A 12,192-nucleotide genomic window follows, 5' to 3' on the forward strand; every position below is an offset into this window, starting at 1 on the left:
GAGTCATGTAGAAAGCATTCCGTATAACGGACATAACATGGTGGTCAAAAATCAGGTTGCTATCAATCAGGGTGCCCATATCCCTCTCAGCTGACTACATACTTAGGATGTTGTTATTAATATGATCATTTGTGGGGACATCACTCTTACCAAAGGGGATGATGATGCATGTTTGGTATTCAGCTTGAGGCCATGTTTCTGGCACCAGTCATTTGTTTGGGTGAGACCCTCTTGGAGAATGTCCTCAAGCATGTTATTGTATGGCATGAGAGCACAATGAATATTCATTGAACATGACATTAGATTGCAAAATTTATTTTACTTATTTTGTCTTATTAAATGCCTCATAATCTCAATTCCTTCATTGCAGTCATTCATGGTTTTCAAATAATATTACAGTATTGTATATGAAAAGGAATAAAGTATGGATAAAAGATCTGAAAGTTCAAACTGAAAAGCTATGAAAAAGTGAAAGCAATTAGAAATAATTTGCTTAAGTCATCCAAAATTATGATTGTGATCCTTAAAAATGTAGTTAGACATACTTTAGCCTAACACAAAGATGACATATAATTAAAGCTTGTGGTGTACTGGAAAGCATATCACTGCAAAGTGAATAACTAATAAAGTCATGGCTTTCCATTTGTGTCCTTAACCCATAAAGTTATTGTGAGACAAGTGAGATGTATTACTTTAGAACTCACAGATAACAAGACGAAGCTCTGAACATGATTTATCATTCCATCTTCCTGTAGTTTGCATCTCTACACAATCTTCAACACGATGATCATCATTTGGTTCACCTGGGTTCCATTTTGAATATTTTATTGGATTTCCATCTAGATATACAAATCTACCTTCTATTTTTTCATCTGAAATTGCAAGCCATGCTACTTTATTGGATTGTTTCACAATTTCTTCTATAGCTTTGTTTTCACTTTCTGTCACTGGAGCAGCGAGTCGAAAACCAGCACGTGCACATTCAAGCTTGGCATTTGCAAAGTTAGATGTCATTCCTCCAGTGAAAAATGTTTTGTCTCCAACTTTCCGGCTATTACCTAGTACCTGCAAAACTGAACAAAGGTAAATGTAGCATTTAGACAGCAGTCTGTGTTGTAATTAAAGCAACCCTAAACATGTTAGGTAATTAGGGCATGACTTCTGGATCCTCCCTAAAATCAGGTAGTTATAATAAACCACCCTTACTTATCCAGATAAATAAGTACATGTAAAAGATGTATGATCCTCCCTAAAATCAGGTAGTTATAATAAACCATCCTTACTTATCCAGATAAATAAGTACATGTAAAAGATGTGTGATCCTCCTTAAAATCAGGTAGTTATAATAAACAATCCTTACTTATCCAGATAAATAAGTACATGTAAAAGATGTATGATCCTCCCTAAAATCAGGTAGTTATAATAAACCATCCTTACTTATCCAGATAAATAAGTACATGTAAAAGATGTATGATCCTCCCTAAAATCAGGTAGTTATAATAAACCACCCTTACTTATCCAGATAAATAAGTACATGTAAAAGATGTATGATCCTCCCTAAAATCAGGTAGTTATAATAAACCATCCTTACTTATCCAGATAAATAAGTACATGTAAAAGATGTATGATCCTCCCTAAAATCAGGTAGTTATAATAAACCATCATTTCTTATCCAGATAAATAAGTACATGTAAAAGATGTATGATCCTCCCTAAAATCAGGTAGTTATAATAAACCATCCTTACTTATCCAGATAAATAAGTACATGTAAAAGATGTATGATCCTCCCTAAAATCAGGCAGTTATAATAAACCATCCTTACTTATCCAGATAAATAAGTACATGTAAAAGATGTATGATCCTCCCTAAAATCAGGTAGTTATAATAAACCACCCTTACTTATCCAGATAAATAAGTACATGTAAAAGATGTATGATCCTCCCTAAAATCAGGTAGTTATAATAAACCATCCTTACTTATCCAGATAAATAAGTACATGTAAAAGATGTATGATCCTCCCTAAAATCAGGTAGTTATAATAAACCATCCTTACTTATCCAGATAAATAAGTACATGTAAAAGATGTATGATCCTCCCTAAAATCAGGTAGTTATAATAAACCACCCTTACTTATCCAGATAAATAAGTACATGTAAAAGATGTATGATCCTCCCTAAAATCAGGCAGTTATAATAAACCATCCTTACTTATCCAGATAAATAAGTACATGTAAAAGATGTATGATCCTCCCTAAAATCAGGCAGTTATAATAAACCATCCTTACTTATCCAGATAAATAAGTACATGTAAAAGATGTATGATCCTCCCTAAAATCAGGCAGTTATAATAAACCATCCTTACTTATCCAGATAAATAAGTACATGTAAAGATGTATGATCCTCCCTAAAATCAGGTAGTTATAATAAACCATCCTTACTTATCCAGATAAATAAGTACATGTAAAAGATGTATGATCCTCCCTAAAATCAGGTAGTTATAATAAACCATCCTTACTTATCCAGATAAATAAGTACATGTAAAAGATGTATGATCCTCCCTAAAATCAGGTAGTTATAATAAACCATCCTTACTTATCCAGATAAATAAGTACATGTAAAAGATGTATGATCCTCCCTAAAATCAGGTAGTTATAATAAACCATCCTTACTTATCCAGATAAATAAGTACATGTAAAAGATGTATGATCCTCCCTAAAATCAGGTAGTTATAATAAACCATCCTTACTTATCCAGATAAATAAGTACATGTAAAAGATGTATGATCCTCCCTAAAATCAGGTAGTTATAATAAACCATCCTTACTTATCCAGATAAATAAGTACATGTAAAAGATGTATGATCCTCCCTAAAATCAGGTAGTTATAATAAACCATCCTTACTTATCCAGATAAATAAGTACATGTAAAAGATGTATGATCCTCCCTAAAATCAGGTAGTTATAATAAACCATCCTTACTTATCCAGATAAATAAGTACATGTAAAAGATGTATGATCCTCCCTAAAATCAGGTAGTTATAATAAACCATCCTTACTTATCCAGATAAATAAGTACATGTAAAAGATGTATGATCCTCCCTAAAATCAGGTAGTTATAATAAACCATCCTTACTTATCCAGATAAATAAGTACATGTAAAAGATGTATGATCCTCCCTAAAATCAGGTAGTTATAATAAACCATCCTTACTTATCCAGATAAATAAGTACATGTAAAAGATGTATGATCCTCCCTAAAATCAGGTAGTTATAATAAACCATCCTTACTTATCCAGATAAATAAGTACATGTAAAAGATGTATGATCCTCCCTAAAATCAGGTAGTTATAATAAACCATCCTTACTTATCCAGATAAATAAGTACATGTAAAAGATGTATGATCCTCCCTAAAATCAGGTAGTTATAATAAACCATCCTTACTTATCCAGATAAATAAGTACATGTAAAAGATGTATGATCCTCCCTAAAATCAGGTAGTTATAATAAACCATCCTTACTTATCCAGATAAATAAGTACATGTAAAAGATGTATGATCCTCCCTAAAATCAGGTAGTTATAATAAACCATCCTTACTTATCCAGATAAATAAGTACATGTAAAAGATGTATGATCCTCCCTAAAATCAGGTAGTTATAATAAACCATCCTTACTTATCCAGATAAATAAGTACATGTAAAAGATGTATGATCCTCCCTAAAATCAGGTAGTTATAATAAACCATCCTTACTTATCCAGATAAATAAGTACATGTAAAAGATGTATGATCCTCCCTAAAATCAGGTAGTTATAATAAACCATCCTTACTTATCCAGATAAATAAGTACATGTAAAAGATGTATGATCCTCCCTAAAATCAGGTAGTTATAATAAACCATCCTTACTTATCCAGATAAATAAGTACATGTAAAAGATGTATGATCCTCCCTAAAATCAGGTAGTTATAATAAACCATCCTTACTTATCCAGATAAATAAGTACATGTAAAAGATGTATGATCCTCCCTAAAATCAGGTAGTTATAATAAACCATCCTTACTTATCCAGATAAATAAGTACATGTAAAAGATGTATGATCCTCCCTAAAATCAGGTAGTTATAATAAACCATCCTTACTTATCCAGATAAATAAGTACATGTAAAAGATGTATGATCCTCCCTAAAATCAGGTAGTTATAATAAACCATCCTTACTTATCCAGATAAATAAGTACATGTAAAAGATGTATGATCCTCCCTAAAATCAGGTAGTTATAATAAACCATCCTTACTTATCCAGATAAATAAGTACATGTAAAAGATGTATGATCCTCCCTAAAATCAGGTAGTTATAATAAACCATCCATACTTATCCAGATAAATAAGTACATGTAAAAGATGTATGATCCTCCCTAAAATCAGGTAGTTATAATAAACCATCCTTACTTATCCAGATAAATAAGTACATGTAAAAGATGTATGATCCTCCCTAAAATCAGGTAGTTATAATAAACCATCCTTACTTATCCAGATAAATAAGTACATGTAAAAGATGTATGATCCTCCCTAAAATCAGGTAGTTATAATAAACCATCCTTACTTATCCAGATAAATAAGTACATGTAAAAGATGTATGATCCTCCCTAAAATCAGGTAGTTATAATAAACCATCCTTACTTATCCAGATAAATAAGTACATGTAAAAGATTTTGCATACTTGTTATAACCCATGTATACATCATTGCTTTGAGGACTTTTCCAAAAATCTAAACACCATGCTAAAATCAAGTGACTTTTATAACTGTCATGTCCTCTAGCTTCTGAATACCATAATTTAAAATTTATACTGTAGACAAAGAACTAAAATATTTTCCCTGACTGATACTATAAAAGTAATAATATTCAACATTTATGGTTATGAACTTTGTAAAACACTTTAATTTGGTCAAGAATAAAGAAAGCATAGTGATTCAAACCTGCATGTAGTGGTTGTTTCAAGTGATTTATATGCAAAGGAGAAACTTTCATAAACACTGTAATTACTTCACAGCCTTGTTTTCTTAGCTGTTTGGTACATTAATAGATCTTTGTATTTGCCTGACTTATTTTTCAAAAGGTTTTTTTAACTGCACCAAAAAATGTGCAACATGTACCTCTCCAGTGGTTCAGATTCAAGACTACCACATTTAAAAAAAAAAACCCTTCCATCATATCCAAACTGTTAATCCACAAAGTCATCATTCCTAATTTATGGTGTTACAGGACTACTGCAATGAAAGTGAATACAATATATTCTATCATGCAAAAATCTGTTTTAACATCAAAATGGCCTTTATTCCAAATACTACATCAATTATATAGATAAGCCCAGAAATTAGTCAAAGTAGTTTCTTTCTTGAAACTGTCAGGCACGTGATGCTCAACAGTATTGAAGTACTGGTTCTGATTAGTTGTGTCATTTTTTATTTTAAGAATGTGCAGAAAACGTTTGTATAATCATTTACTGAAAAACTGAAGACTTTAAAACTGCTAGCCATTCATGAAGGGTATGCACACGAAGGACTTATTTGAACAGTTGATAAGACACCATGTCTTATATAGCGTTTCTGGTTTTCCTCCTGGGTACAGTCCAGTTAGCAATAGTAGTAATACATGATCCTGCTTAGATTGCAAAATGTTGCCTGTCATTTATATACTTTGGGGCATGCTAGGGCATGCAGGATGAGAGTGGCACATGGATGTAGTTTCTGTGCAGTGAGACAGCGGCGAAGGCAAGTCAGCATTGTACAACAGAAATGCTGCCTGGTTCTGTATGCAAGGTTTCTAATATTGTAGAAGTGGCAGTGATATGTATAGCTGCCCACCCGATAGTGTACATCAATAGTAAAGTGTGAACTGATGTCCTGCAGGATGTCAGAATGCTGTTTAATTGGTTAACAAACTGTGCAACCAATATATAGTTATAATATATACCAATATATAATTAGAATAATGCATAGCCATAGTAAAATAAATATTACAGTTGGCTTATGCATACTAAGAACTGACTGAAATTAATTCCTTTTTGTCTGAAAAATATAGAATGCTTGGTACACAGTAATGTTATAGAAATGACATGTAGCTGTCTGCCTGTTTCTGAAATACAAGTGACATTTATTTTTAGTTCAGGAACGTAAACAATGTTCCTCAGAGATAGAGGGAAAGGAAGTAAGACAAACACTCAGTGTTAACATGAACCAGAAATAACTACTTAGCAGTGGATTGCTAGGGGAACTAGCAGGCCACTTAGCATATAAAAATGTAACTTTCTATAGATTCAGAGTAACAGAATATTCAATCTGGGTATGTATAGTTCTGCCATGGTTGAAATCCATTATGTCAGTAGTGTAGAACAGTACCGAAAATATCAACTGCATCTCATAAGCTCCAAGAAGGGAACATTTAATGAACCGATTTCCATGCAAGACCCATGTTAGTGCTCATTGCCCAGTAATGTTATTGGAAGCTTCAGTGATGTTTGATGTTTACTTTATTAAGAGAGGTATGGGTGTGAGTACAAAGTGCATTCTACTGGCAGAGATGTCCATTATATGTGTATGTATATTCCACATAGCACTGTTATTTCCAGGTATGTCAGTGGCAGAGCAGTACAGAGTACTGTGGTGAACCACTGACAGACATCTGTGTATAGGTTGATAGGCTGATATGAGGTTAGTAGGCTATTGACCCTGATGCCCTTATAACCCTCACAAATGTACTTGTAGCCCATGTTAAGACATGTCAGCACACAGAGCCCCTGTCCTGCAGGGACATATGTGGGATTACAGGACTTTATGTTCTGTTTCCCATGCATGTATACAGGGGGCATTTCAATAGGGCTATTGAGGAACTTGGCTTAGTGTGGACAGGGAGTGTATTCCCCAGATGGGGGAGTGAGGGGGACACATATCTGGCACATCAACAAGCCCTATTGATATCACAGACCAGGTTGATGCTGCTCCTACAGGTAGATCGAGTGGGCCTTGATTTCCAGATGTGCAACAGGTCCCTCAAAGCAGGGTCTGGATTGCTTTGTATGCCAGAGAGGGGTCACCTCTGCAGAGTCCATATGGAACTGAGTAGAGGGACAGTGCTGTTAAGCTATCTGTGTAGGGTAGCTGTTTGTGGTACTGCATTCTCCCGGTGAGGAACCTCTGTGGTCTCTTCAGCTGCTGCATGTGCTTTGTGAGGTACATGCCGAAGGGGGCATTGAACAAAATGAATGGCCTAATAAGGTTAGCATACATGGTTCTTATGACTTCTTTGTCCCTGAATGGATGACCTTTACATCTGGGTTGGTCCCGTCTATGAAGCTTTCTTTACAACAGAAGCAACATGGTGCTCAGACTTCAGGTTGCTATCAACCTGGGTGTCCAATTGCCTCACTACTGATTGTGTATGTAGGACATTGTTGTTAATGTGATACTATGTAGGTCTGCCAGTCTCCACAAAGGGGATGCTGATACATCTGCAGACATTCAGCTTGTGGCAATGTTTCTGGCATCAGTCATTTGTTTTGGTGGGGCCCTGTTGTAGGATGTCCACATCACTTTGTGTATTGATGTCTGTTCCCAGCTTGCAGTCATCTGCCTACTTGGTCAACCATAGGCCTGTGTTTATGGCCTGCACCTCAGGGAAGTATATCTCATATACCACAGGCCTCTGGACTGAAACCTGTGTTATGCCACACAGCACTGGTGTACTGTTTCACTTGGCTACCCCTATTATGTGTATGTGGGTTCTATCATTGAAATGGTTTGCTACCATCTGGTAACATATGGATTGTTGCCTAGTTGACAGAGTTCATGTACTATGGCCATATGGGGTATAGTGTGTAAGGCTTTGGCCAGGTCAAGGTGGCCAGGGTGCACCATCTGTCCCCATCCATGCCTTTGTTGGCTGCCTCAGGGAAGTCCTCCACAGTCACTGACATACCTCCTCTGAGAATGGCAGACTGTGTAGGGTAATGTATTTGGATTTTGCATATGTCCCTGTTGATGAGATCCATGATAATCCATTGCATGGCCTTGCAGATCAGGCTAGTTAGGCTGATGCCTCTTTCATTTCCTAGATCAGTAAACAGTCCACCTTGGTGTGAAGGGATGACAGTGGCTGTCTGTCACTCAGTTGTGACAAAGACAATACTCAGGGTTTGGATGTGTAGGGTGCATAATGATGCAGCCAGTTCATGCCTGGGTTCCTCTACGTTGCAACCTGGGCTGTCTTCAAGTCCCATGGAGGCTGTCTTCTTGACTTTGAGAGGGTATTGCTGCTCTGTTCCCTAGTGATAAAGGTTGGGTGTTCAGGTCCTGCTTCCATGATGGGGGCAAAGTTAAGACATTTCCACTGCATCTGTCAGCTAGTGGATTGGCTGTATCTACAGCATTTGTGTATGTGGCATCCTTGACCACCAGTTCTGCACAGATCTGGAAGCTTCCTTTGGTAATGCAGACATATGTGAGGAAGGCTTTACGATTGTTTGTCTTAGATGTGTGCAATTTGGACTTGGAGTTGACTTTAGTGCATTTGACTGGTGCTTTTCTTTGTTCAGGCTAAGGGGCGATTACTTCCCATTGTGCACTTGCTCCTTCTTGGTCCTGTTCAGCAATTTTATCCTTGTGTTATATAGTTCCTTTATTGCAGATGTTTGTGGGCAGGTTTCCTCTCCCTTGTGGATGGTGATGTTGTCCTTTCAGGTGTTCCTGATTTTGCTGCATGTCTATATATATGCTAGCATAGTTGCTTTGTGTACATTTGTAAGTTGGTGCCTGTTCCTCTAGTGGAGTAGGGGGCTATTCAGCTGTTTATATCATCCCACTGGGGGTTGTGATTAGCTTGTGGGATATCTTCCTTTTACCATGGCTGGTGGGGGGTCAGGGGTGATGGTGATATGACATGTAACCACTTTTCTGTCAGATCTTGCCAGGGAGGATGATACCATAGGGGTGCTGCAGTGTTTGATCATGTTGGGTACTGCCAAGTCCAACATAGGTATAACATCCTGTAGGGGTATCAAGTGGCTGTCCTAAGGATGTAGCATTGCTAAGATGAGGTAATCTCTGTGTATTCCTGTTGTGGTATGGTTGGATTTCAAATACATGGCTGGGTAATATAATTCAGCCAAAATCAGGGTGACAGGTACAATCCTGATAGATTTTTAGAGGGCCGGATATATGGGGTGGGTGTCTTGAGTCAGATATGCTGGCCTGTAGCTACCTATGATTTGAATATGAGTCTTGTCAGCAGTTGACTGGACATGGAGCATCTTGTGTGTGTCAGACTGTTTGACCAGCCTGGAAGTGTGTGTCTGTCTAACATATATTTATACTCTACCTCCTTTAACTTTGCTGCCCACATTTTGGGTTCTGGCTGTGTGATAGGGTGAGTGATCAGGTAAGGATGTGTTTCTCTCCATGGCTGTGGGCCAAGTTTCTGTGAGTGCAGACATGTCGCAATCTTCCAGGCTTATGACTGCCTGCAATGAGTGCATTCTCCTGTTTAGACTCCTAGCCATACCTCTCAACTGTACAGATTTTCACAGAATGTCCAGATTCATGCCTCATATATCTGGTTGGTTTCCCATAAGATTGTGGTTTTCACGCACATTTATTGCAAAGAACTCAGGGTGGAAGTCAAGAAATATTGACACAGACATTTGAGTTTCAGACTTCATACCCTTTAGACAACCCCTGCTAATACAAACCCTGTTATTCTATCAACTTTCTAACATTATAAGAGCACTACTTAAAAAGTGTTCCTATATTTGGGCCTTTATCCCCCCATTATTTATGTCTTTGTCCAGATTTCTGGCTCTAAGGGGTTGAGAGGTATGGTCCTAACATTTGGCGGCATGGCCTTTCATTTGCATTTTGCTGACTGTGTTATGTTGGTAGTATGGACCCCATGACATTCCCTACAAAGGCATAATGGGTGAGGCATGGGCCTTTGCCAGACACCTGTAGGCCAGGTGACAGAGATGTAGGCCATCTGTGGCAAGGCAGCACGTTCTGTCGTTCATATGTTCCCTGGCTGCCAGGCAGTGGATCACCCTGGGATGACACCATTAAGTGAGTCAAGTGTTACAGGCAATCACTTTCTGTTTGTATTGAGCCATCGCTCTGGGTGACAGCAAAATGCTGCTTACAGCTAGGTACATACCTGCATGGGGCACATATTCAGCAAGCCGAATCATGTCTGTCTTCCTATAGTCCAGAAGGTACATCTGGCATCATTCACACCACCATAGACCAGGCCAGAATGATACCTGTACCTGTTGTAGGGTGACATGAGTGCATGTGTGATATGGCAGATTATGGCACCTGACAAACAAGTAACTTCTCCTTATCCTGCCTGGTGTGTACCACATCTGAGTGAAGTCTTCTATGACTAATATGTTGTGTGTATGGTAAGGCCTTAGTGTTTGCAAGAACCTGGCGTGTGGAGTATGCGTGGTCTGTGGTGTGTATGTTTGTGCAGTTCTCATGCGTTTTTGCCTCTGAGGTGTCCTTTGTTTGGGGTTTTGGTTTGTTGTGGACCTCCGCTTATGTGGGTGCATGTTGTGTATTTGCAGGTGATGTTTACTGCCTCCACACACTACAGGGCACCTATGTTTCTGCAAAATGTGTTCTGGTGTGCACATTCTCCATTTGACTGGCCAGTGGTTCCCCTCCCCATTATGTGTGTCTCTTTATCCTTTTGTATTCCTGTCACAGGCTTTGATCACAGTGGCTGCCGTTATGTATTTGTAATTCTGATGTGAGCAGGGTAAATGCCAGAACATCACACACAAGGTTATGGACTTCACACCTCTGAGCGTACCTATTTGGCAGGTTGTCCATCACTGCACCACTACATCTGCTGTGGTCCTCAGACATTGTATATTACTAGGTTATTATGCAGCTACGTGTTGGCCTGGCTGTCAAATCGTCACTGTCTCTAACAGCTGGACAGCCCCATATATGACAGTCAGATGAAGGCCCACACATGGGGACAGGGTGTTGATACTGTTCTGCCAAACATAGAACAGTTGGGGGACCAGTTAGGTATTTGCTTGCTTTCTGTCATGGGTGTGATGTCTGCTTCTCTACTGTCTGCCATTGATGCTTTGACATGACCTTTTCTTGTGTTGCAAATAGTTGGCAGGTGAATGCAATGTTAGGGCAAGCAGAACAGATATACAAGGCATACTTGTGCTCCTTCTGTGACAACCTGCCATTCTAGGGATATGGCTGTTGGCCAGTGACATGTTTTGTCAGTGCTGACACAGAAAGGTGGCAGCCTTTTATGACCTGACAGTACACAGACTTTCAGGTACCTGCTGTGCTGCTAGACACCATACCTCTCAACTTCTGAGGGCCAGACATCTGGACAAAGCCATAAGTAATTGGGGGACAAAGGCCTAAATATAGTGACCATTTTAACTATTGGCCTTACAAACTTAGCAAGGTGATACAATAACAGATTTTGCATTAGCATGTGTTTTCCTATAGGGTATGACATCTGAGATACTAGAAACTGTAATTTTTTTCTGACTTTAGTCTTTTATGATTTGCCAATGATTTGCCAGACAACCACTATTTCATGATGAAGAGACCACAAATATGATGCAAACCTCTGGACATTCTGCAAAAGCTCTGTGCAGTTGTGAAGTATGATAGGCACTGAGTAGGTTACTGCGACTTGTGTACTTTCCATATGTGTGGCCCCCTGTCCATGACCTGTCCAGCTTTCCAGCAGTAACAGATATTGTCATCTGGAGAGTGTGTACAACTCCTAACGTAGGTGTAGCTGACATGCAAAATAGTTGGCACTGCAGTTCTTGGAGCATGGCTTCATCAACCACAGTACTGTACCTAGGCCACTAGGACACAACAGACGGGAGTAAGTGCTGTCCACATCCTGACTGTATTAACCACGCATATACATAGCTCACTGACCCCTGCATATTGTTGACATGGAACAAGTTATCATGTTGATTGGGGCAGCCCTGGCAATGTGTGCTCTGCCGCAATTACCCTACAAACTTACATGTTACTGCATTTCTATGGGAATATGGGTGTGGGGGGGCACACTTGTCAACTGTACACATTTGCACAGACTGTGCTGATATTTGATTTACATTTTGGTTTAATTTAGCATAGTATTGTGCCCTGTCTTGGAG

The 12,192-nt window shown here is 38.4% G+C and overlaps 1 protein-coding gene across 1 annotated transcript in view; it reads right to left on the bottom strand.

Annotated features, from left to right (window-relative positions):
- Positions 1-299: 299 nt before the first annotated feature.
- LOC122788886 (pulmonary surfactant-associated protein D-like) overlaps positions 300-12,192 on the bottom strand; it is a 533,542-nt gene continuing 521,649 nt past the window's right edge. The window contains exon 7 of the mRNA XM_044055829.1: positions 300-1,073. Coding sequence (XP_043911764.1) covers positions 694-1,073 — 380 coding nt within the window. The 3' untranslated portion in view covers positions 300-693. The remainder of the gene's footprint in view (positions 1,074-12,192) is intronic.

Source organism: Protopterus annectens, chromosome 14.part0 (genome assembly GCF_019279795.1).
Source record: "Protopterus annectens isolate FY-2018-M chromosome 14.part0, PAN1.0, whole genome shotgun sequence".
Classification (NCBI taxonomy): domain Eukaryota; kingdom Metazoa; phylum Chordata; order Ceratodontiformes; family Protopteridae; genus Protopterus; species Protopterus annectens.